This window comes from Pan paniscus, chromosome 20 (genome assembly GCF_029289425.2).
Source record: "Pan paniscus chromosome 20, NHGRI_mPanPan1-v2.0_pri, whole genome shotgun sequence".
NCBI classification, from domain to species: domain Eukaryota; kingdom Metazoa; phylum Chordata; class Mammalia; order Primates; family Hominidae; genus Pan; species Pan paniscus.
The window spans coordinates 6,894,996-6,921,646 of NC_073269.2; the positions used below are offsets into that span (position 1 = coordinate 6,894,996).

The 26,651-nt window shown below is 52.2% G+C and overlaps 2 protein-coding genes across 3 annotated transcripts in view; both read right to left on the reverse strand.

The window, feature by feature from the left end:
* Window positions 1–2,436: 2,436 nt before the first annotated feature.
* On the reverse strand, window positions 2,437–4,791 carry LOC106634052 (uncharacterized). Its single transcript, XM_034946222.3, is given in 4 exon segments — window positions 2,437–3,306; window positions 3,308–3,549; window positions 4,159–4,309; window positions 4,745–4,791. Coding segments are annotated over 4 exon segments (687 nt in total). The 3' UTR covers window positions 2,437–3,059.
* The window catches only part of GNG7 (G protein subunit gamma 7), a 198,204-nt gene continuing 173,989 nt past the window's right edge, over window positions 2,437–26,651 (reverse strand). For both annotated transcript variants that reach the window (XM_063600752.1, XM_008972591.6), the window contains exons 4-5: window positions 11,807–11,924; window positions 2,437–6,352 (exon numbers count right to left, since the gene is read on the reverse strand). In XM_063600752.1, coding sequence (XP_063456822.1) covers window positions 6,227–6,352; window positions 11,807–11,887 — 207 coding nt within the window. In that variant the 5' untranslated portion in view covers window positions 11,888–11,924 and the 3' untranslated portion in view covers window positions 2,437–6,226. The remainder of the gene's footprint in view (window positions 6,353–11,806; window positions 11,925–26,651) is intronic.

A 26,651-nucleotide genomic window follows, 5' to 3' on the forward strand; every position in this document is an offset into this window, starting at 1 on the left:
AAACAAGGCCAGGCGCGGTGGCTCACGCCTGTAATCCCAGCACTTTGGGAGGCCGAGGCGGGCAGATCATGAGGTCAGGAGATTGAGACCATCCTGGCTAACACGGTAAAACCCTGTCTCTACTGAAAATACAAAAAATTAGCCGGGTGTGGTGGCGGGTGCCTGTAGTCCCAGCTATTTGGGAGGCTGAGGCAGGAGAATGGCGTGAACCCAGGAGGCGGAGCTTGCAGTGAGCTGAGATCGCGCCACTGCACTCCAGTCTGGGCGACAGAGCGAGACTCCGTCTCAAAAAACAAAACAAAATAAAACAAAAAACCCATTGCTAATAATGTGTACGATTTTGCATGTAAGTTTTTCAGTGACTATATTATTAGGCTGGTGCAAAAGTAATTGCGATTTTGCCGTTAAAAAGGTGAAAACCACAATTACTTTTGCACCAACCTAATATTTAAGCATCTTCCATGTCCTTAAATACAAATCATAATGGATAAATACAAGGTGGTCTGTCTGGAAAAAGGAATATTACTCAGCCATGAAAAGGAACGAAGCTCTGACATAGGCTAGCACCTGGATGAACCCTGAGGACGTCACGGCCAGCGAGAGGTGCCAGACATAAAAGGCCACACAATACATGATCCCATTTATGTGAACTGCGAAGGACAGGCTAATCCACTGAGACAGTAAAGGGATTCACGGTGGCCTGCGGCTGGGGAGGGGTGGAGAGTGACTGCTGATGGGGATGGGATGTCTTTGGGGTGATGACAGTATTCTGGAACTACACAGAGGTGATGGTTACACAACTCCTACATTTTACATTTAATTTAATTAATTAATTAATTTATTTATTTATTTCTGAGACGGAGTCTTGCTCTTGTTACCCAGGCTGGAGTGCAGTGGTGCGATCTCGGCTCACTGCAACCTCCACCTCCCAGGTTCAAGTGATTCTCCTGCCTCAGCCTCCTGAGTAGCTGGGATTACAGGTGCCCGCCATCACTCCCAGCTAATTTTTGTATTTTTAATAGAGACGGGCTTTCACCATGTTGGACAGGCTGGTCTCAAGCTCCTGACATCAGGTGATCCACCTGCCTCAGCCTCCCAAAGTGCTGGGATAGCTGGCATGAGCCACTGCGCCCAGCCGCCAAAACACTTTCTAGGAAGGTTGTACCCACTTAGAGGTCCTTTGGCAGCATGTGACAGCTTGTATCCTCCTGTGTTGCTGCCAGCATAGAGCCCAAAAGCTTTTCTTAATCTTTCTTTGTTTTGTTTTGTTTTGAGATGGAGTCTCACTCTTGTTTCCCAGGCTAGAGTGCAGTGGTGCGATCTCGGCTCACTGCAACCTCTGCCTCCTGGGTTCAAGCAACTCTCCTGCCTCAGCCTCCCAAGCAGCTGGGATTACAGGCATCCGCCACCACACTCAGCTAATTTTTATATTTTTAGTAGAGACGGGGTTTCACTGTGTTGCCCAGGTTGGTGTCGAACTCCTGACCTCAGATGATCCGCCCACCTCAGCCTCCCAAAGTGCTGGGATTACAGGTGTGAACCATGGAGCCCAGCCTTCCTCCTAGATTTTCTTTTCTTTTCTTTTTTTTGAGACACAGTCTCACTCTGTTGCCCAGGCTGGAGTGCAGTGGCGCAATCTTGGCTCACTGCAACCTCCGCCTCCTGGGTTCAAGTGATTCTCCTGCCTCAGCTTCTCGAGTAGCTGGGACTACAGGAGCCCACCACCACGCCCAGCTAATTTTTTTTTTTTTTTGTATTTTTAGTAGAGACAAGGTTTCACCATGTTGGCCTTGCTGGTTTCGAACACCTGACCTCATGATCCGCCCTCCTCAGCCTTCCAAAGTGTTGGGATTGCAGGTGTGAGCCACTGCGCCCGGCCTTTTTTTTTTTTTTTTTTTTTTTTTGAGATGGAGTCTTGATCTGCTGCCCAGGCTGGAGTGCAGTGGCATGATCTTGGTTCACTGCAGCCTTTGCCTCTTGGGTTCAAGCAATTCTCCTGCCTCATCCTCTTGAGGAGCTGGGATTATAATCACTTGCCATCACGCCCAGCTAATTTTTATAGTTTTAGCAGAGACGTGGTTTCACCGTGTTGACCAGGCTGGTCTCGAACTCCTGACCTCAGGTGACCCGCCCGCCTCGGGCTTCCAAAGTGCTGGGATTCCAGGCCTGAGCCACCGCGCCCGGCCCCTCCTAGATGTTCTAAGTACAAATCCGAAAGCCCAATTGGGCCTGAACGTCCCTGGTTTGTGGTGCTGCCTCCAGGGGTCCCCTCCTGTTACCTCTTCCCTGGGCCGGTGAAGGGAGGGTGGACGGGATGGTGTGGGGCCGCGGGTCCCCATGCCTGGAGCCAAGCCTGGGGCATCTGCTTGCATGCTAGGAGCTCCCTCCCCAGCAAGGCCCGGGCCAGAGAGAGAAGGAACAGCCCAGAGCCAGGAGAAAAGGGAGAGTGAGGCTTTTTATTGTGTATGAATTCACGTGGTATCTACAACTCCACACAATATTAAAACACTGCGAGAAAGTGGGTGCGGCACACCTGGAATTTTAAAAAAGTCAGAAATAAAAACAACCAGACATCCCAATGCAGATGGCATAGAACCTGCTAGAACCACAGGCGGCGGCTGTTAACAGGAGACAGGTCTTTACAAAGGTTAGATAGGCAACGGTTCCGTGGACAGAGGAGGAGGCGCGGCTGGCCGGCATATGGCTTCTGTGCAGAGGGCCCGGCCTCAGGCTGTGGACTTTTTAATAAGTGACCCCTTGAGGAAGGGCGTGGTGGCGCCACCTCCACCCGGAAGCCCCCCCGGGTCACTCACGGGCGGACAGGTGTGTGACGGCCCTCTCCTACCTGCCCCAGAACTTGGGCAGGACAGGGGCTGTTAACTTGGAGATGGATGCGTGGCCTGGAGGCCTAGCGTTGCGCCTCGGACACGGTGGCCGGCCCGTCAAAGGGACCACGCAGAAGGAGGGAAACAGGAGCACCTTCCGCCCTGGCCCAGCTGCCCCGTTTATGTCCCCAGAGGCCAGAGGTCGCAGCTGAGCTATCTGTGCTTGGCCTGGGGTTACCCCTGGGGAGGGTGGGAGAGGGGTGAGGGTTCTGGCTCCTTCCTGGAGAGAGGAGGGCAGGGGAGGCGGAGCTGGTCCGGGAAGGTGCCCAGGTGGGTCACGACAGGGTCGGGGCCTGGCCCGCTGTGGCCCTTCACCCGGCAACTGGTGTCTCGCTCAGCACTGGGGAAGGCCCGTGGGAGACCCAGGCTACAGAAGGAGAAACGGCCTTCTCTCTCCCACCCGACGCTGCCTTGTGTGTGCGTGGGTGGGGGTGAGTGTCCTTAACTCTCTTTTCCCCTGGCGTGGCTGAGAGAGGCTTGTCCCCCCAAGGCTAGAGCTGCTGCTGCCACCCCCGCCCGCCAGCTCCCCGTCTGGAGGTGCACGCGCGCTCCTGGAAACGCCCATAAAACATGCGTTCACCCCAGGGATTCCCGGCAGAAAAGCACATGTGGCGGTCGGTGTGTGCACTCGGGTGCCATGTCTGCAAAGGTATTTTCCACAGTGTGGTCACTGAAGTCTACTCAAGAAAAAAAAAAGTGGAGAATTTTTTTTTTAATCCCCCAAGCTAGAAAGAAACCCACAGGCTTCTGGCAATGGCCGCCTCCCTGGGGTCCAGGAGATGGTGGGGTCTGGACAGCTCAGGGAACCCAAGGCCCTGTGGACAGTGAAGGAGAGGCCAGCCTGTCCTTCCCCTCCCCGAGCCTCAGTTTACCTGGAACGCTCAGCCCGTTTAACCCCACCATCTGCACCAGCCTAGGAGCCCCGGCTGCCTGGGGCTGCGTCTCTGCAGCAGCCTCCGTTCCCTGCTGGCATTTCTGGGGTCACATTGTGAGGACACACCAGTGGGGCCGGGCTTGGCACAGCTGTGCCCCCTCTTCCCTCTGCCCTGGCAGCGGGGGCTCGGGGATTAAGGCCTCTTTTAAGGAAAAACGGGGTGGGGTGTGTTTGTTCCCAGTTACCAAGATGGCTCGTTGGAAAGGGTGGAGGCAGGCGGGCTCTCCCTGCCTGGGGTCCTCCCAGGGTCTCTGGAATAGGCTTTTGTCCCTTCCTGCCATTCCTGCTATGCGTGGTGGGGACGCCCACACCCCAAACCCCGCCGGCTCCCAGCCCAACCACAGGAGGCTGCAGTCTCCGGGAGCCTCTGGGGCTCTCCTGGGCCAACAGCAGGTTTGGCGGGGAGGGCTCCCCGAAGCCCCAGCCCTCCTGGACCTGCCGTAGAGAGCTGGGTGCCGGGGGTGGGGAGCCCGGCTGTGGCCTGTGGGAGCTGCCCGAGGTTGAGGAGTGGAGGTCACTCCCCCGACACCTGCACACACACACGGAGCCCTCTAGCTAGCCTTGGGAGGTGGGAACCCTGGCAGTCACCAGCTCAGGAAGTGAGCCAAGCAGGGATCCCCGCCTCACGGGCCTGCACGGAGGACCCGGGGGCCGTCCAGGAACCCTCTCAGCACGGGTTCTTAGGCGCCCGTCTCCACTGGGGCCGGAGGGACAGGACTAGGCTAGTTTTATTCTACTACTTGCTTCTAGGCCAGCCCCGTGGAGGGGGTCGGGGCGGCCAGGCCTCCTGCGATCAGGGCTGCGTGGGGTCCATCTCAGGTGTGGCCGCAGGTGATGCCGGCAGGCCCTGGAAGATGTGGCTGCACCTGCTCCCGTCCGTGCCGCAGAGGAGGACGCAGTCATCTTTCAGAAGCCTCCCCCCGACCCCATGACATCTTCGATTTCCACTTGCCGCTGGGAGGAGTGGCCCATCCTGCGTCTAAGGCATCTCCCGGCCTCAGACAGCCGTCCTGGGTTGCACGGGGGGTGGAAAAGCAAAAAGATCGGGTTCGAGCGACAGGGTAACGTTTTGAGCGGACGTTTTGATCTCCGGGACAACGTCTCACCTCCCAGAGTCCTTCAGAGTCACTCCAAGATCATGGAACAATTTTGTACACACAGCAGCACAGGGTAGCCCCACCCGCCCTGCCGCGGCTCCCCAGCCTGCATTTTCTGTTTGAAAAACGTCTATGGTGGATGTCAGAGGGTAGGACAACCTGGAAGAGCCAAGGATGGTCAAAGCCTTTCCCAGCCATGCGGATGCCTCATGCTTAAAACACACTGGGCGCGGTGGCCCACGCCTGTAATCCCAGCACTTTGGGAGGCCGAGGTGGGCGGATCCCGAGGTCAGGAGTTTGAGAGCGGCCTGGCCAATACGGTGAAACCCCGTCTCTACTAAAAATACAACAATTAGCCGGGCGTAGTGGCACACGCCTGTAGTCTCAGCTACTCGGGAGGCTGAGGCAGGAGAATCGCTTGAACCGGGGAGGCGGAGGTTGCGGTGAGCTGAAATCATGCAGCTGCACTCCAGCCTGGGTAACGAGAATGAAACTCCATCTCAAAAAAAGAAAAAAAAAAAATCCAAAAACATGATGGGCCGGGCCGGTGACGGCTTCCCTGGGGCAAGTCCCGAAAACCCATTTCTGGCACAGAGGGGACCCTGCAGAAAGGACCCATGGCTAACATCATGCAGGGGAGTCACACTTGGCAACTTTTCATAGACGAAGCCCCCTCCCGACCCCCACACTCCATCGTGCATTCATTGCAGGATCGTGCAGTTTAGCGACGGGTTCAACCATCACAATCCGAGTTTAGCCGTATGGAGTAACAATTTTTTAAATAAAGAGATATTTCCAAAAAACTTCATGATGTCACCTCCCGCCCCCCATCTCAATTTTACCTCTACTTAAAAACAACACAAAGCATTCCAGTGACCCTATGAAGTCTTTTTACCAATGGCCAATTCTGCCGGAACTATTGCCACCGGGCGAAGTCACCTCCCTTTCCCCCTCGGCGCCGGTCCACAATTGAAACGGCAATCGAGAGTTTTAAAAAATTGTTACCCCATCTCTGGGGGATTTCAGTTATTCCGAACGGGAAGTGGCCGTAAAGCCTCCATCCCTTTTGGCCCAAACTGAGAGGGCCATGGGGTCGGACCTGAAAATCCATCTCCACCTACAAGGTCCATTCTACCCCATCTGGGCGGTGGGAACGCCTTTTTTGGCGGGGAGAGGGGGGATTTCTTTTGGAATTAAAGGTTTTGGGGACTTGAGATGTTTTGTTTGAGCTAATTACTGAATGATGCCCTGCCAGAGACAGAGAGAGAGAGAGAGAGAGAGAGAGAGAGAGAGAACATATGAGAACACAGTTATAAAATAATACAAGGTTTCTTGTCCTTAAAGGGGTTCTCGGAGGCAGGGACTCCGACCAGCAGGGGGTCATTCCGGGCGTGTTGCTCACAGTAGCTCATGAGGTCAGACGCCGCTTTAGAGACCTGTGTTTGAGCACAAGGAGGAGACAGAGGAGATATTAGAAGAGGCTGGCACACCCGGGTTCACAGCAGCACCATTCCCAAGAGCCACAGGCGGAAACAGCTCAGGAGCCCATCGACGGGGGCGTGGGCAAACAGTGCGGCCCGTCCACACGCTGGAATATTACTCAGCCATGAAAAGGAGCGAGGCTCCGACATAGGCCACAACGTGGATGCATCTCAAGGGCCTCACGCTCAGTGAGAGATGCCAGACACAGAAGGCCACACAGTGTGTGATCCCATTTCTTTCTTTTTTTTTGAGACAGAGACTCTATTTGTCGCCCAGGCTCTAGTGCAGTGGCACGATCTCGGCTCACTGCAACCTCCACCTCGCGGGTTCAAGTGATTCTCCTGCCTCAGCCTCCCGAGTAGCTGGGATTACCTTCATGCACCACCACACCCAGCTAATTTTTGTATTTTTAGTAGAGACAGGGTTTCACCATGTTGATCAGGCTGGTCTCGAACTCCTGACCTCGCGATATGCCTGCCTCAGCCTCCCACAGTGCTGGGATTACAGGTGTGAGCCACTGCGCCCGGCCATGTGATCCCATTTCTATGAAATGTCCAGGACAGGCCTATCCACAGAGACAGGAAGGGGATGCGTGAGTGCCGGTGCTGGGGAGTGATGGCTGATGGGGGACAGGGTTTCCTTTTGGGGTGATGGAATGTCCTGGAATAAACGTGATTGGGTGCACAGCATTGTGACTATATTAAATATCACTAGTGGTAAACTTTATATGTGTCTTGGCCAGGTGCGGTGGCTCACACCTGTAATCCCAACATGTTGAGAGGCGGAGGTGGGAGGATCACTTGAGCCCAGGAGTTTGAGACCAGCCTAGGCAACACAGTGAGGCCCTATCTCTACAAAAAATACAAAAATGAGCCAGGCATAGTGATGTGGGCATCTGTAGTCCCAGCTAACTGGGGGGCTGAGGCTGGAGGATTGCTTGAGCCTGGGAGGTTAAGGCTGCAGTGAGTCAAGATTACACCATTGCACTCCAGCCTGGGGGATGGAGCAAGACCCTGTCTCAATTAAGATAAATAAATAAATAAATAAATTTATGTGTGTCTTTTCCCAAAATTAAAAAAAGAAAAATGCAGTGGTGTGATCACTGCAATCTCTTGCTCCCCGGGTTCGAGCAATTCTCCTGCCTCAGCCTCCTGAGTAGCTGGGACTACAGGTGCCTGCCACCACGCCCAGCTAATTTTTGTATTTTTAGTAGAGACGGGTTTCAGCATGTTGGCCAGGCTGGTCTCAAACTCCTAACTTCAAGTGATCCACCTGCCTCAGCCTCCCAAAGTGCTGGGATTACAGGCGTGAGCCACGGCACCTGGCCTAAAAAATATTTTTTTAAAAAAGAAAAGGCTGAGCTTCCTTCAGCAAGCGTTGCCAGATTTTGAACACAAAGGGTCAGGGACAGATGGACCCCGCTTTCGGAGTCCAAGACCTCATTCTCACCCCAAGGAAGGAAGGTCCTGATAGGAAAACGCTGCCTGCACATTTGATGAGCTTGAGGGAGGTTTCACGGTGACACCCGGCCAGGGGGCTGGGCCCGGTGAGGACGAGATAAGCCCGTCTCCATGTTTCTCTTGCAGCCTGAACCCCCTGATGACTCCAACCCTCTGAGGGGCTGATGCTTCCAGTCACAGGAGGGACTCCCTGCCCCGGGCTGCTGCCAGCCCGCCCCAGGCTACACGCCCGTCTCTCCTGGCCATGCCTTTGGGGGTGCCGCTGCCACTCCCCGCTTAGCTCACCCCAGCAGGGCTGGGGCTGGGATGTCCGGTGTCCTGGGTCAGACTACACGGGGACACGTCCGTCTGGCCCTGGATCTCATCCCGTAACCGGTAACTGTGTCTCTGTGGGACTCAGCGACCTTTCTCTCCTCGCTTTCTTTCCTGGAAGGCGAGAGGGCGATCACAGGGGGAGGATTAGACGTGGCAGAGATGAGGGGATGATCCGAGAAGGATCGCAGTGTCGCTTCACGGAGGTGCCTTTGTTATCTGTTTTTGAGACAGGGTCTCGCTCTGTCCCCCAGGCTGGAATGCAGTGGTGCTATCATAGCTCAATGCAGCCTCCACCTCCTGGGCTCAAGCGATTCTCCCGCCTCAGCTGGGAGTACCTGAGTAGCTGGGACTACAGGAGTGAGCCACTACACCTGGCCATAATTTTTATTTTTATTATTTATTTATATTTTTGAGACAGAGTCTCACTCTGTCAGCCAGGCTGGAGTGCAGTGGCGTGATCTCGGCTCACTGCAACCTCCGCCCCTTGGATCCAAGCAATTCTCCCACCTCAGCCTCCCAAGTGGCTGGGACTACAGGCGCACGCCACCACGCCAGGGTAATTTTTGTATTTTTAGTAGAGACGGGGTTTCACCATGTTGGCCAGGCTGGTCTCAATCTCCTGACCTCAGGTGGCCCGCCCACCTCAGCCTGCCAAAGTGCTGGGATTACAGGCATGAGCCACCGTGCCTGGCCTGGCCATAATTTTTAGAATAATTTTCTGGTACAGATGAGGGTCTCACTATGTTGCTCAGGCTGGTCTCAAACTCCTAGGCTCAGGCGATCCTCCCGCCTAGACCTCTGAAAGTGCTGGGGTTACAGCCATGAGCCGCCTCGCCTGGCCACTACCTCTGCATCCCAGATCCTCTGTCCTCCTTTGGACCCCAAGATACCTGGGACCTGGGCCCCTCAAACGGCCAGGAGCCTGTGGGACAGCTTTGGGGTCTTGCCCAGCTGGGAAGCCGGGGGACGCTCATGCCCACAGAGTGAGCCCGCCGGCCGCAGCCTGTGATGACTCGGACCTGGCCTGCTTTCTAGACTTCTATGTGGGAAGCGGCCCTCCTGGACGACAGAAATAGCTTCCAGACCCCGAAAATAGCCGGCATTGTGGCTCCAGCACGTGGCCCCTTGGCACCACCCCCCATGCCCACTGCGCTGGGCTGGTGAGCCCCAAGATCGTCGCCGTTGAGGTTCTGTGGTTCTGGTCGCCGCGTTGGAGCTGGGGATGTAAAACCTCAGGCGGGACTGGGAGTGGGGACGGGTCAAATCCTGGCTCCCCCCGAGGCCCGACATTCAAAGGGGCGGTGGGGGCCCCTCCTCAACATCAAACAGGACAGGATGAGTCACTGCCCTCCGCCCGGGCTGGGGGCTGGCACCCACTCATAAAAGGAAAACCACTTCAACCAGGGCTTTCTCTCTCTTCAGCCCGAAGGAATGCTTTGAATGCTCAGGTCTGTCCTCAGCAGTCAGATTGCTGGAACATTCAGACACCTCGTGGGAGGCAGACCCCTCCCCTCCTGGTTGGATCCCGGCCAGCAGCAGCGTGATGGGGTCTGGGAGGGCTCAGAGCTGCGCTGGAGGGAGGCCCACTGGCCGATCAGAACCACCTGTGCCACCTGGCCAGCAGGGACGACTCTGTCCGCCTCCCCGCTGGGAGCAAAGCAAGGGCCGGTCACCCCTTCCTAATAAATTCCCGTGGCCAATAATGACAAGCTGGTGACAGGTGCTGGAGAGCTGAGTTCTGAGTGGATACGTGGGGTGATGGCTGATTTTATGGGTGCACTAGGGCGGGCCATGGTGCCCCAGCGTTTGGTTAAATGTTTTTTTGTTTTTTTTTTTTTCTGAGATGGAGCCTCACCCTGTCGCTTGGGGTTGGAGGGCAGGGCGCAATCTCAGCTCACTGCAACCTCTGCCTCCCAGGTTCAAGCTATTCTCCTGACTCAGTCTCCCAAGTAGCTGGGACTATAGGTGCCTGCCACCACGCCTGGCTAATTTTTTTGTAATTTTAGTAGACACGGGGTTTCATCATATTGGCTAGGCTGGTCTCGAACTCCTGACCTTGTGATCCGCCCACCTCAGCCTCCCAAAGTGCTGCGATTACAGGCGTGAGTCACCGTGCCTGGCCGGTTAAATGTTTTTTTAGATGTTGCTGTGAAGGTTGTTTTTTCTTTTTTCTTTTTCTTTTTTTTTTTGAGATAGAGTCTCGCTCTGTTCCCCAGGCTGGAGTGCAATGGTGCGATCTCGGCTCACTGCAACCTCCGCCTCCCAGGTTCAAGCGATTCTCCTGCCTCAGCCTCCCAAATAGCTGGGATTACAGGCATGCACCACCATACCCGGGTAATCTTTTTTTTGTATTTTTAGGAGAGATGGGGTTTCACCATGTTGGCCAGGCTGGTCTCGAACCCCTGACCTCAGGTGATCTGCCCACCTCAGCTTCCCAAAGTGCTGGGATTATAAGTGTGAGCCACCACGCTCAGCCTGTTTTTTATTTTGTAGAGATGGGGTCTTGCTATGTTGTTGCCCAGGCTGGAATTGAACGCCTGACCTCAAGTGATCCTCCTGCCTCGGCCTCCCAAAGTGCTGGGATTACAGCTGTGAGCCACTGTGCCTCGCATGCAAAAGTTTTTTTTTTTTTTGATGTGATTCACATTTAAATCCGTAGACTTCAAGCACAGCAGGTGACCGTCTGTAATGCAGATGGGCCTCATCTAATCAGTTGAAGGGCTTAAGAGAAAAAGCCTGGGGTCCTTCCAGGAGGAGGGAACTCTGTCTCCAGGTGGCCTTGGGGTTCCAGCTGCAGCACCAACTCTTCCCTGGGTCTCCAGCCTGCTGGCCTACACTGCAGATTTCAGAACTTGCCTTAAAATAAATCTCTCTCGACAAGGCGCAGCCTCAAGTGTGATCCTTGTAAAAAACTTCAAACGGGCCAGGCATGGTGGCTCACGCCTGGAATCCCAGGACTTTGGGAGGCCGAGGCAGGCGGATCACCTGAGGTTAGGAGTTCAAGACCAGCCTGGGCAACATGGCGAAACACCGTCTCTACTAAAAATACAAAAAATTAGCCAGGCATGGTGGTGCATGCCTGTAATCCCAGCTATTTGGGAGGTTGAGATAGGAGAATTGCTTGAACCCGGGAGGCAGAGGTTGCAGTGAGCCGAGATCACGCCACTGCACTCCAGCCTGGGTGATAGAGCAAGACTCCGTCTCAAACAAACAAAACAAACAAATCCTTCAAACAACACAGAAGTGAAAAAAGTAGATAGGACATGCAGTCTCCTCCCGCCTGGGACTGTGTCTCTCAGTTTAATTTGCATCTGTCATTGCCAAGGAGCTGGACAGATCAATGCAGATGAGGACGACAAAGCGCTCTGTCACGATGACCGTCTCCACGGGGCCCCAGTGTGTTTACAAAGCACGTTACATTGCTGCACGAAGGCAGGAGATAGGTGTTAGATCAGCTGCCTCTTTCTGCCGAGGAAATGGAGGCTCAGAGAGGTTAAGGGAGGGCCTCAAGGTCACACAGCAAGAGACACAGTTGGGGTGCAAGCCTCTGCCCTCCTGCCGAGCCTCCTGTCCATCATTTGCGGGGCCCCCAAGGGTCTCTCCCCTCCTCTTCCTGATGCCCACTGGGCTCACCTTGATGCGCTCAATCCCGGCTTCTATGCGTAGCTGTTCCACCAGCTTCCGGGCCTGGGCTATGTTGTTAGTGGCTGACATTGTCTGCCATCAGCTCTGGGCCCCGTTGTCCAGAGAGCTGTGGGGGAAGCAGAGGGGTGTGGGTCAAAGTTCAGGTCAGGCCTCTGGGTGGCCGCAGGGGCGCCCGGCCTTGGCTCAACCTTCCCGACTCTAGGCACGGCCACTTTGCCTCTGGGTGGGGACCAGGGGCCTCCGTGTACACAGAGCTGGCACTCGTTTAACTCTCAGCATAGAGCCTGGCACGCGGTCAGCCGTCACAATCCTCTGTGGGAGTTTGCAGAACGAGAGAATGAAAGGGCAAAGGCAGGCTGGGCGTGGTGGCTCACGCCTGTAATCCCAGCACTTTGGGAGGCTGAGGCAGGTGGATCATGAGGTCAGGAGATCGAGACCATCCTGGCTAACACGGTGAAACCTCATCGCTACTAAAAAAAAAAAAAAAAAAAATACAAAAATTAGCCAGGCATGGTGGTGGGTGCCTATAGTCCCAGCTACTCTGGAGGCTGAGGCAGGAGAATGACGTGAACCCGGGAGGTGGAGCTTGCAGTGAGACGAGATGGCGCCACTGCACTCCAGCCTGGGTGACAGAGCAAGACTCCGTCTCAAAAAAATAAATAAAGAAAAAATAAAGAAAGGGCAAAGGCAATAGGCCAGGCCCTCTGGAGAAGGGAGGACCCACGCAGGCTCCTGGGTGGCCTGCCTCAGTCCATGGCAGGGGTTCTTGCCCTCCAGGGGACACTGGGTGATGTCTGGGGACATCTGTGGCTGTGGGGGGTGCTCCTGGCATGGAGTGGGTTGGGTGGAGGCCAGGGACATTGCTCAGCTCCCTGCAGTGCCCCGGACGGCCCCACGCCAGGGAAGGATCCGAACGCGATATCCATAGTACCCAGGGGAGACCCTGGGTCAGGGCAGGGATCACAGCAGAACCCCTGGTGACTGTCCCCCTCCGTGTCTTTTTTTTTTTTTTTTTGAGACGGAGTCTTGCTCTGTCCCCCAGGCTGGAGTGCAGTGGCGTGATCTCGGCTCACTGCAACCTCTGCCTCCCGGGTTCAAGCCATTCTCCTGCCTCAGCCTCCCGAGTAGCTGGGATTACAGGCGCCCACCACCACACCCGGCTAATTTTTGTATTTTTAGTACAGACAGGGTTTCACCATGTTGGCCAGGCTGGTCTTGAACTCCTGACCTCAGGTGATCCACCCTCCTCGGCCTCTCAAAGTGCTGGGATGACAGGCGTGAGCCCGGCCTCTCCTCCGTGTCCTTCATATTGAACCAGTCAGGAGCCCATGCTGTTGCTTCTTGAATTCTCCTGGAAAAACCCAGGACCTCAACAGGGCCAATGATCACAGGACGCAGAGTCTCTTGGGAGTCTGTGGAATCCCCAGATCTCATCTGGGGGTGACTCTGCCCTCCGTGGAGCACTGGGTGATGTCTGGGACATTTGTGGCTGTCATGACTTGGGGGTACTCCTGGCAGGGAGTGGGTGGAGGCCAGGGATGCTGCTCAGCACCCTGCAGTGCCCAGGACGGCTCCGCTCCAGGGAACGATCCAGCCCCACGTGTCAGCAGTGTCCAGCCTAGAGAAACCTGCTTCGTAGGACCCAGCGAGGGGACTGGTGCTGATGGGGGTGGCAGGGGCAGGGGCCAGGTTCAAGAGTCCTGGGCAGCCGCAGTCCCAGCCGGGCATCTGTGAGCAGTTAATTAAGCCGCACCCTGTCTCTGTCATAACTCATGGCATCGCTGTTTTGCAGAGCCAGGCAGCCGCAGAGAAGTCAAGGCAGATTCCAGAGTTCTCAAAAAATGCCTACTTAGTGATAAGAAGGAAAGGACTGGCCGGGCGCGGTGGCTCACGCCTGTAGTCCCAGCACTTTGGGAGGCCGAGGCGGTTGGGTCACAAGGTCAGGAGATCAAGACCATCCTGGCTACCATGGTGAAACCCCGTCTCCCAGGCGTGGTGGCGGGCGCCTGTAGTCCCAGCTACTCGAGAGGCTGAGGCAGGAGAATGGGGTGAACCCGGAAGGCAGAGCTTGCAGTGAGCAGAGATCGTGTCACTGCACTCCAGCCTGGGGGACAGAGTGAGACTCTGTCTCAAAAAAAAAAAAAAAAAAAAAAAAAAGAAGGAAAGGACCGTCCATGCATACCACACCGCAGGGGAATCTCCAGGGCCTGGGATGTGTAGTATGCTTCTGTTTGTGTAATGTGTTTAAGAGGACTTTTTTTAGACAGAGTCTCGCTCTGTTGCCCAGGCTGGAGTGCAGTGGCGCGATCTCAGCTCACTGCAAGCTCCGCTTCTCCAGCTCCAGCGATACTCCCACTTCTGCCTCCTGAGTAGCTGGGATTACAGGTGCATGCGCCACCATGCCTGGCTAATCTTTGTATTTTTGGTAGAGACATGGTTTTACCATGTTGGCCAGGCTGGTCTCAAACTCCTGGCCTCAAGTGATCTGCCTGTCTCGACCTCCCAAAGTGCTGGGATTACAGGCATGAGCCACCATGCCCCGCTCAAGGACGAAATTTTAGAAATGGAGAACAGATTAGCGGCTGCCAGGGATCAGGGAGGGGCAGGGGCTGGGAGGGAGATAGGTCTCTGTATAAAAGGGCAACACAGCCAGGCACGGTGGCTCTTGCCTATAATACCAGCACTTTGGGAGGCTGAGATGGGAGGATCACTTGAGTCCAGGAGTTTGAGGCCAGCCTAGGCAACATAGCAAGAGCCCCTCTCTACAAAAAATTAAAAAATTAGCTGGGCATGGGTAGCGCACTCCTGTGGTCCCAGCTACTTGGGAGGCTGAGGTGGGAGGATCGCTTGAGCCTGGGAGGTTGAGGCCAGACTGGGCAACTTAGTGAGACCCCATCTCTGAATAAATAATAAAAGGGCAACATGAACGATCCCTGTTAGTGCCTCAACTACGGTGATGAATCCACAAGCCTACATGAGTGATAAACTCACAAAGAGTCTCACACACTCACACGCCAGCGCGCACAACACTGAATACTGCGGAACCTGAGTGAGGCTGGTGGGTGTGTGACTGTCTGGCTGCGATCCTGCCCATAGCTTTACCAAATGTCACCACCAGGGACGGCCGGGGAATGACACACAGAATTCCTCTACATTCTTTGTTAGCACTGGCTGTGACTCCACGGCGATCTCAATAAAAGGGTCAATTAAACAAAAAATCCCTTTGACACCGCCCAGCTTCCTTGGTTTCCAGCAGACGTCCCACCCCCACTTTTTGGGGGCAGAGAAGGCCCAATCTGTCTGCTCTGGAGGCAGAGCCCACGTGTGGCCGCTCAGAGGGCTCTGATTCCAGAGAGCTTCAAAGCAGCCACAAAACATCCAACTCAGGGAAAACCGCCCTTGGTTGGGCTTAAAAATACCTAAATTACTCAGTGCTAAAAATACGTGCACGCAGAGAACAAACGGGCTGGCCCCACCTCCTGTTTTCCTTGGAAGGCCAGGGGGTCCTATTTAGCATCCACAGTCAGGAGTGTCCACCCAGACCCTGGGCCCCTGCTGCCCTGGGCAGCCACCCCCCGCAATTTCCATGTGAGCATCAGGCCCTGAGCCGTGCTGGCTTTTCTGTTTTGGGCGAAATTCCCTGCGAGATGCTCCCTTTGGGCTGGGTAATAACCCAGGCCTGCCAGGAAGGCCAGAGAGGACTGCGCTGTGTGTGTGTGTGTGTCTATGTTTATTTGCATGTATGTCAATGATGCACATGTGACTGTACACGTATGTGTGTACACGTGGTGTGCATGTCAGTGTGCACATGTATGTGTGTGCACATGTGCATGTATATGTACCTTGCGTGTGCATGTATGTGTGTATGTGTATACTGGCATTCATGAGTGTGCATATATGCGTGTGTGTGCACACATATCTGCATGTGTATGTGTACCTGCATATGCATGGGTGTGCATGTCAGCATGCATGAGTGTGCATCCTTGAATGTGTGTACATGTGCCTGTGTCTATATGAGTGCATGTACACATCTACGTGTGTGCGCCTGCATATGAGTGTGTGCATAGGTGCATTTGCATACGTGCATGTGTGTGGACATGCATGCCAGTGTGCACGTGTGTGTGTGCACGTGTGTGGATGCGGCACTGCATGTGCGTGTGCGCACATGTGTGTGGGCATGCATGTCACTATGGGTGTGTCCATGTGTGTGGGCGTGTGTATATGTCACTGTAGGTGCGTGGATATGTGCGTGCGTGGGTGTGTACATGTGTCTGCATGTGTACATGCGTGTGCGTGTGTGTGCGCACGGGCGTGCATGTGGATGCTCGGGCTGAGATGCCGAGACTCAGACACAGATTGCATCACCCATGCAGTCGCCTCCCTAAGTCCCCGTCTCGGTGGTGTCACCAGCCGGCACTGACTCAGGAGCAGCCATGCCCCCAGCAGAGGACTAAGCCAACAGCAGCAGAACTGGCCACGCGCTGAGTCAGCCAGGAACGCCCCTCCCAGCTGCCTCCCTGCAGAGGCGCACGGGTGCCGGGCACCCCGACCTGAATGAGCTTGCCTCGGGGCCCGTGGCCCGGGGAAGCTGTGGGAGGGGCGGCAGCAGGCAGCTCCGGGGGCAGGGCCAGGTGGTCAAAGGTGCACACAGTCCCCACGGCTCCGTCCTGACGGTCGGGCTCTGCCTCGGTGCACAGGCCCCTGCAGGCAGGCAAGGCTCCAGGCCAGGCTCTCCAAAAATAAAACCGAAGAGGGACGCCGCCCGGCCCCGCGCTGGCCTCCTAGCAAAAGGCTCCTAGCCACACCCGAGTCTAAGCCCGCCTCGTGCAGAAAAATCCCACTCGCGCCTGAAAGTCAAGAAGGATGAGGGTACCCCCCCAACCCCAGGACATAGTGGAAATCTGTGGTCGCTCAAGGAAGGGTGACCAGCCCCGAAACAGAGCAGACCTGAGCTGATCAGACACGAGGCTCTAGTGCACACAAGGGCTGAACAAAACCGCAGGACAGGAGCTGGCAGCACCGGCAGGGAGGGAGGTGGGACCACAGGGACCCCCAGGGAGCAGCCGCCCTCTAACCCCTTGCTCCGGCAGTTATCCCGAGGGCAAAAAATGAAAAGAAATAAAAATCTACATATAGAAGGGCGTTTATAATTGTGTTATGTGTAAGAGTGAAAAGTTAGAATGAAAGCAATTGCTCTGCCTCTTTTTTTTTGAGTCGGAGTCTCGCTCTGTTGCCCAGGCTGGAGTGCAGTGGCGCGATCTCAGCTCACTGCAACCTCCGCCTTCCGGGTTCAAGCGATTCTCTTGCCTCAACCTCCCGAGTGGCTGGGATTACAGGTGCCTGCCTCCACGCCAATTTTTTTTTTTTTTTTTTTTTGAGACAGAGTCTGGCTCTGTCTCCGAGGCTGGAGTGCAGTGGCGCGATCTTGGCTCACTGCAACCTCCTCCTCCAGGGTTCACGCCATTCTCCTGCTTCAGCTTCCCAAGTAGCTGGGACTACAGGCGCCCGCCACCATGCCCGGCTAATTTTTTATATTTTTAGTAGATACGGGGTTTCACCGTGTTAGCCAGGATGGTCTCGATCTCCTGATCTTGTGATCCGCCCGCCTCGGCCTCCCAGAGTGCTGGGATTAAAGGCGTGAGCCACTGCGCCTGGCCAATTTTTGTATTTTTAATACAGACGTGGTTTCACCATGTTGGCCAGGCTGGTCTCAAACTCCTAACCTCAGGTGATCCACCCACCTCGACCTCCCAAAGTGCTGGGATTACAGGCGTGAGCCACCGCGCCTGGTCTACTATTAGTTTATAATATAAACTTATACTATGTTATAATATAGTATAATATTATACATTTATTACATATTTATATATTTTATATATTTGTTTACTCATATTTATATTTATACTCATATTTATATTTATGTCATTATCATGCATTTATTACATATTTGAAGATTCATTCACTATACATTCATATCAGTTTTGTATTACTAATATATAGTTTTATTAGTATTTAGTATTTGTATTACACACTTATTGCATACATATTTTATATTTATTCATCATTTACATAATTTATACATTATTAATTATATAGTTTGATTTCTATTTTGACATTTACATTGTTTGCTATTGATTTTATATTTGTATTTATAATATATTTAGATTACTATTTTATATCTGTATATATGTACTATATAGTTATATAATCTATTATAGGTTTATTGAATATCGTTTATCTTAACTTTTTTTTTTTGAGAGGGAGTCTCGCTCTGTCGCCCAGGCTGGAGTGCAGTGGCACAATCTCGGCTCACTGCAACCTCCACCTCCTGGGTTCAAGCGATTCTCCTGCCTCAGCCTCCTGAGTAGCTGGGACTACAAGCGTGCGCCACCACGCCGGGCTAATTTTTGTATTTTTAGTAGAGACGGGGTTTCACCATGTTGGTCAGGCTGGTCTCAAACTCCTGACCTAGTGATCCACCCGCCTCAGCCTCCCAAAGTGCTGGGATTACAGGCGTGAGCCACTGCTCCCAGCCCTATCTTAACTTTTTATTTTGAAACAATTATGGACTCAGGCAGTTGCAAACATAGTCCAGGGAGCCCCACGCACCCTCTCCCGGTCCCCTCCAGGGCGACGTCACCTGTGACTATGAGACACTATCAGAACCGGGACCCTGAGGTCAGCCCAATGCTGTGTCTCACTCAGACGTCACCACTCCCCCTGGCCCTCATCTGGGGGTGCAGAGGGAGTTTTGGTGTCGCGCATCCCTCCAGGAAGGGGGCCTGGGTTCCTGCCTGGAGGCATCGCCCCTCTGGAGCTGTGCCCCCGCCCTGGAACCTGTCCCCACTGGGAGGAGGAGAGGAGGTGAGGAGGTGTGGCCTAAACGTTTGCTGAGCAGATGGCTGAGCAGACAAAGACCCAAAACTGCGACAAAATTGACAGTGGTGTCAGTAAAGAGAGACACAGCCTAGGGCCCCAGTCTGCAAAATGGGCTGAACTCCGAAGTTCCTAAAATCCTAAAGAGACCTGATCTATACCGGGAAGTTTCACTCACTCCAGTACAGGCCCTCTCCCTCTGGCTGGATCCTTTTCTGGGGTGGGGCTGTCCTGGGCACTGCAGGGTGCTGGGCAGCACCCCTGGTCTCCACCCACTCCATGCCAGGAACCCCCCCCCCCAGGGCGCCCACAGTCATGACAAGCACAAATGTCCCCAGACTTGGACAGGTGTCCCCTGGGGGAAAAATTTAGGCCTTTATGGAACTCCCTTATCAGGAGAAATCCTGCAGCTCAGAGTGGTTCCCTTAGGCAAAACGCAGAGTTTGAACCCAGCTGACTGAAGGCCCCCAGCTGACTGAAGGCCCCAAAAATAAATGGTACTGAATGAAAATATGCTGGGCGTGGTGGCTCATGCCTGTAATCCCAGAACTTTGGGAGGCTGAGGCGGGTGGGTCATTTGAGGTCAGGAGTTCAAGACCAGCCTGGCCAACATGGTGAAACCCCACGTCTGCTAAAAATACAAAAAAATGAGCCAGACATGGTAGCACGTGCCTGTAATTCTAGCTACTCGGGAGGCTGAGGCACAAGAATCGATTGAACCCAGGAGGTGGAGGTTGCAGTGAGCCAAGATTGCGCCACTGCACTCCGGCCTGGGTGGCAGAGTGAGACCCTGTCTAAAAAAAAAAAAAAAAAAGCCGGGCTCAGTGGCTCACGCCTGTAATCCCAGCACTTTGGGAGGCCGACACAGGCGGATCACGAGGTCAGGAGATCGAGACCATCCTGGCTAACACGGTGAAACCCCGTCTCTACTAAAAAAAAAAAAAAAACAAAAAAATTAGCCAGGCGCGGTGGCGGGCACCTGTAGTCCCAGTCCCAGCTACTCGGGAGGCTGAGGCAGGAGAATGGTCTCAAAAAAAAAAAAAAAAAAAAAAAAAAAAGTAAATACAGGGGTGTTTCCAAAAGGGCTTTAATTTTATTAGCATCCCAGAACGCTTTGTGACTAGGAGAGGCCCCACAGGGCGGGAGTCTTCCCCCAGATGTCAGCCCTGTCGCATTTGAAGGGAGTGAGACCACAGCTCCCACAGAGGAGGGAACTCGGGAAGGTGGTAGGCCAGAAATCTGCCCTGGCTCTACCAAGCTGTGTGGCCTTGGGAAAGTTTCCTTCCCTCTCTGAGCCCCAGTGACCTCTGTTGGAATTCTCAGAGGGACACTCTCATCTCTGCACCAGGCCTGGCCCCCAGGTTCCTGTGTGAGGAAACAGGGGTTCCAGAGTCTGGCAGGCAGGAAGAGAACCCTCTTCCAGGGACCTGTGGCAACTGCCAAATATAAACACAGCTGCGGGAAAGACAAGGTGGCTGGAACATCCTGCACCCAGCGAATGTGGAAGGGCCGGTTTGCCCGGAGCTCTTGAGAAATCTCACTCCCCGTGGACTTGCACCCTGTCGCCACTCCCCTGACCTGCCCTGAGGCTGAGGTGCAGCAGGGAATTGCAACAGCCCCCCCGCCGCAGGCCCTGGAGAGACCTGGGCAGAGCTGGAAGCTGATCAGATTAAAAACCAGCATGGATCGGATTCGGGATAGAGCCACAAACTGCGTGTCCTGAAATTACCCATTTTTGTGTTGGTGGGTTTTTTTGTTTGTTTGTTTGTTTGTTTTTTGGAGATGATGGCTCACTCTGTCGCCCAGGCTGGAGTACAATGGCACCATCTCGGCTCACTGCAACCTCCGCCTCCCGGGTTCAAGCGATTCTCCTGCCTCAGCCTCCTGGGTAGCTGGGATTACAAGCATGTGCCACCACACCCGGCTAATTTTTGTACTATTAGTGGAGACGGGGTTTTGCCATGTTGGCCAGGCTGGTCTCGAACTCCTGACCTCAGGTGATCCACCTGCCTGGGCCTCCCAAAGTGCTGGGATGACAGGCGTGAGCCACCACGCCCGGCCCGTTTTTGTGTTGTTGAACTTAAAGCATGAGCTTGGGCAAATCCCTTCTTCTTCTGAGCCATAGGGTAAAGGTGAGAGGAGAGTCTTGTAAGCTCCGTGATGAGTTCCAGAAGTCCAGGGTGACCAGTCATGCTTAGATCATTTCCGTGTCATTTATGGACTCGATGAGAGACAAAAGGGCCTCTGGGGACTGTGAGTTGCATCAGCCTCTTGCTGAACTGACAGAACATTCAGGTTTCAGGGAGAGGTGAGGTCATTGCCAGGGATCTTGTTCAAGGGATAAAGGCTGACACCTGCTCCTGAAGAGGGACCACACGGTGCCTGCCTGGAAATGGAAAATCCGGGCTCACACTCTGGCTCTGCTCCTGGTTTTTGGGTCTTGGCTTCCTCAGCTGGAAGATGAGAGGGCTCCTCTCAAGGCTGAGGATGGGTCCCCATTTGTCATCCTGTGGCTCTAAGATCAAGAGGATCTAGAATATCCATGACCTCCTTCTAAACGACTTGGACTTTGGGTTAAAAATCTCTATTGGCAGATTTTGGCTTGCACAATGGTGGATTAGCAGCTAAGGACAAACCCACTCTGTTGATGAGGTCCACTAGAAAAGCTGGACATGGCCAGGTGCGGCAGCTACGCCTGTGATCCCAGCACTGTGGGAGGCCGAGGCGGGAGGATCACTTGAGGTCGGGAGTTTGAGACCAGCCTGGCCAACATGGTGAAACCCCATCTCTGCTAAAAATACAAAAATTAGCTGGGCATGGTGGCGTGTGCCTATAGTCCCAGTTACTTGGGAGGCTGAGGCACAAGAATCACTTAAACCCGGGAGGCAGTGGTTGCAGTGAGCTGAGATTGTGCCACTGCACTCCAGCCTGGGCGACAGAGAGAGACCCTGTCTCAAATAAAGAAAAAAAAGCTGGACAGGGCTGGGCGTGGTGGCTCACGCCTGTAATCCCAGCACTTTGGGAGGCCGAGGTGGGAGGATCACTTGAAGTCAGGAGTTTGAGACCAGCCTGGCCAACATGGTGAAACCCCGTCTCTATTAAAATACAAAAATTAGCTGGATGTGGTGGCGGGTGCCTGTAGTCCCAGCTACTCGGGAGGCTGAGGTACAACAATCACTTAAACCCAGGAGGCAGAGGTTGCAGTGAGCTGACGTTGTGCCACTGCACTCCAGCCTGGGTGACAGAGTGAGACCCTGTCTCAAAAAAGAAAGAAAAGCTGGACAGAATGTCAAAGCATCTGCTCAAGGGCCTGCAGGGTTAGGGTTGTTAAGATAATGGAGAATTTCCAGCCAGGATTTAGGGGAGGATCGCAAGAGAGCCTGGGTTTGGGGTCACTTTTTCCTGGGGTTGGGAGGGTTTGCTGAGAGGCCGAGTGATATTTCTATCAGCTTCACGAGGCCAAGGGTACAGAAATTGAGGTCCAGGGTTTCCTGAGGAGAGACGGCTTGGTAAATTCCCCCTTGGTGTGAATTGGGACAACTTAATATTGCACTGTAAGAGCAACGGTCACAGCTGGGCACAGTGGCTCACGCCTGGAATCCCAGCACTTTGGGAGGCCGAGGCAGGTGGATGACCTGAGGTCGGGAGTTCAAGACTAGCCTGGTCAACATGGTGGAACCCCGTCTCTACTAAAATACAAAAATTAGCTGGGCATGATGGCGGGCGCTTGTAATCCCAGCTAGTCAGGAGGCTGAGATGAGAGAATCGCTTGAATCCGGGAGACGGTGGTTGCAGTGAACCGAGATCGTGCCACTGTATTCCAGCTTTGGCAGCTGAGTGAGATTCCGTCTCAAAAAAAAAAAAAAAAAAAAAAAAAGGAGTAAAGATCAAGAGGAAGCAGACAGGTCCTTATAGCAACTACAGCAGAGTTTTGAATAATCTCAATCCCTAATATTGGATTAAGGTGATGTGAGATTGCTGGTGGCCCCAAATGCCTGGAAGAAGTAAACATAAATCCCCTCTGGAGGAAAATAATACGATCCCAGGCCTCAAATTATTTCTACATGCAAATCCGCAATACAGGCCGGGCGCGGTGGCTCACGCCTGTAATCCCTGCACTTTGGGAGGCTGAGGTGGGTGGATCACGAGGTCAGGAGATCGAGACCATCCTGGCTAACATGGTGAAACCCCGTCTCTACTAAAAATACAAAAAATTAGCCAGGCTTGGTGGCAGGCGCCTGTAGTCCCAGCTACTCCGGAGGCTGAGGCAGGAGAGTGGCGTGAACCCCGGAGGTGGAGCTTGCAGTGAGCCGAGATTGTGCCACTGCACTCCAGCCTGGGTAACAGAGCGAGACTCTGTCCCAAAAAAAAAAAAAAATGCACAATACAATATCTGGCATGCAAGTAAGACATACGAGGAGCCAGGACCACATAAACAAAAATCAGCAGAAATAACCAGCACTGCCAGGCGCGGTGGCTCACGCCTGTAATCCCAGCACTTTGGGAGGCCTAGGCAGGCGGATCACGAGGTCAGGAGATCAAGACCATCCCGGCTAACACGGTGAAACCCGGTCTCTACTAAAAATACAAAAAATTAGCCGGGCGCCATGGCAGGCACCTCTAGTCCCAGCTACTCGGGAGGCTGAGGCAGGAAAATGGCATGAACCCAGGAGGCAGAGCTTGCAGTGAGCCGAGATCGCGCCACTGCACTGCAGCCTGGGCAAAAGAACGAGACTCCATCTCAAAAAAAAAAAAATAATAATAATAACCAGCACTACAAAGAGACCCACAGGGTTTCCATATACTGGGAATTGACAGAGACTTTAAATTAATTGTGTTAATTACGTTCAAGGAGATAAAAAGATGAGATTGGAATTTTAGCAGCAAATTGGAATAGGGAAAAAAAGGAACCAGTGGATATGGAGAAAATGACAATATCTGAAAAGTAAGAACTCAATGGAAGAAATAAAAATTAGTGAACTGGAAGACAGAACAGAGAAAAATATCCAGAATGAAGCAAGAAGACACAAAGGGAAAGAAACTACAGAAGAAAGAGCAAAAGACATAGAAGATGCAGTGACGTATAATATACGTGTTATTGGAACACCAGAAGGAGGAGAGAGAGAATGAAGCAGGAACAATCTTTGAAGAGAAAATGACCAATAACTTTCTAAAACTGATAAAAAGACCTCAAGCCACAGATTTCAGAATCCCTAGAACCTCAGGCAAAAGAAATGTCCTAAAAAGTGGCAGAGAAATGGCCAATAAGCACATGAAATGGTGTCTAATGATTAGTCATGAAGGAAATATGAATTAAAGTCATCAAGAGAGACTGCCTCTCAACCACTAGAGTGGCAAAAATTTAAAAGACTGACAACATTAAATATTTGGGAGGATGTAGAAGAACTGGAGGCATCATCCATTACTGACAGGAATGTGAAATAGTACAACCACCACGGAAAATGGCTTAGCAGTTTCTTATAAGGCTGAACACATACCTCACCTATGACCCAGCAATTCCACTCCTAGGGATTTACTCAAGATAAATAAAAACATGTCTCCATAAAAGGACTTGTACGAGATGTTCATAAGCTTTTACTCATAACAGCAAAACCTGGAAACAACCCAAATGCCTGTCAACGAGAGAATAAACAAGCCATGGCATTTCACACAATGAAATACGGCTGCACACAAAAAAAGAATAAACTATTGAGAGATCAAGCAACGTGTATGATTCTCAAAAATATAAATGTATTCTAAAAAAATAAAAGATAATACATTATTCAATATTAAATATTAGTATTTAATTAATATTAATATATTAAATATTAATATTAAATATTTAAAAAATAAATGCCTCTCAAAAATAAAAAAAGTAAAGCAACAGAAGCTGGATATTAGAGGTGCATATTATATAATTCCATTTATATAAAGTTCAAGAATAGGCAAAACTATGGTGATAGAAATGAAAACAGAGGTTGCTGCCTCTTGCCAGGGTGTTGGCTAGAAAGGGCCATGAAATAACTTCTAGGGTGATGGCGATGTTCTCTATGTTGGTTGAGCTGTTGGCGTACACAGGTGTACACATTTGCTAAAATCCATCAAACTGTATCTTTAAGATCTGTTCATCTTACTGCATTTGAATTGGACTTTGATAAAATCAGTTAATTACAAACAAAAATCAACAAACAAAAGTTGCCAGAGGAAAAAACAGCAGCAATTAGGTGGACCCAGTGAAAATATCCTTCAAGAATTAGGGGGAAATAAGGGCATTTTCAGATAAACAAAACCAGACTTTCTCACCAACAGACTTGCCTTTTAAAAGGTAAAACTAGAGAAAGATAATTCCAGATGAAAGGTAGAAAATGCAGAAAGAAGTGAAAAACAACAAAAATGTTGTAGAGAGGAAAGAGCTTGATAAAATAATTCTAAAATTCCAGTGGAAAGATCAACAGGAAGTGAAAAACTCTGCAAAAGCCTTAGAACAAACACACATGAATCATATCAGCCTTCAGCTCAGTCCTCACCTCCAACCAACCCACAACAGAAGATGTTCTATGCTTCTGCCTTCACATTTTTATTATACGATTTTTATTATATAATTTTGGTCACTGGATTCCAGTGATAGGAGTTATAAATATTACTTCAGGAGTTTACTAGTGACATTAATTGAATTTTGCAATTCTACACACACACAAAATGAAGTCAGCATCTGAAAATATATATATACATCCCCATCCGCTGTGACTGGTCCAATGTCAGTGTGATAAGACTCAATGCCAGCTGTCCCCAGAGACTTTTCTTCAGTCCAGCCAGCCCCTCCTTGGATGTCCACTTCAGCAGTGCTCTGCAGCCTCAGGCAGATCCCCGTGTACTCCACCAGTGGCCTCCGCTCCACTCCCCACTCCCTCCATCTCCTAACAGCTAGAGTGCGCTTCTGAAAATGCAGTTGAATCTGTTCCTCCCCTACTCAGAAACCACCAGCAGCTTCCAATTCCTTACAAAATCAAGTGCAAAAATCAAGGCTTATTGTTCAATTCCCACTGCTAGGAATTCTTCCCCCAGCTCCAATCCCATCAAAGAACTGCCTTCTCTGATGCATGGCTCCAGGATCATCTCCTTTCTCACCCTGTGGCCTCATGAGCTCAGCATTTTCCAGATTCGGAAACCCTGGAGGGGGCCATGAGGGAGATGGCTGTCCCTGGGAAACTAAGACCCAGAGAAGGTAGATGGCTTGTCCAGAAGATATTTATTATAAGAAATTGGCTCACATAATTATGGAGGCTGAGAAGCCACAAGATGTACAATTGGCAAGCTAGAGAGACACGAGAACTGATAGTTTCTGTCTGAAAGCCAGCAGGCTTGAGACCCAAGAGCAGATGTTTCCACTGGAGTTCAAAGGCTGGAAAAACCTATCTGTCAGATTGAAGGCTGCCAGGCAGGAGGAATTATCTCTTACTTAGCATTTTTGTTCTATTGAGGGCTTTAACTGATTAGATGAGGCCCCCACATTGGGGAGGGGGAGCAATATGCTTTACACAGCCAATGGTTCATTTCATCCAGAAACATTCTCACAGACACACACAGAATAACATTTAAACAGATATCTGTGCACCCCATGGACCAGTCAAATTAACACATAAAATTAACAGTTACAACAATCTTGGAGCCAGTCATTCAGCCCACCACATCACTCTCTCATGGCCCTCTGTTTCTTTTCTTGTAGTATTTATAATTTGATATTTGAGTTGTATGCCTACTGGACTGTCAGCCTCATGAGGCCAAAGATCTGGGGGCTGGGTGCAGTGGCTCATGCTGGTAGTCCCAGCACTTTGGGAGGCTGAGGCAGGAGGATCACTTGAGCCCAAGAGTTCGAGACCAGCCTGGGCAACATGGCAAAACCTTGACTCTACAAAAAAAAAAAAAAATACAAAAAACTAGTTGGGTGTGGTGGTGC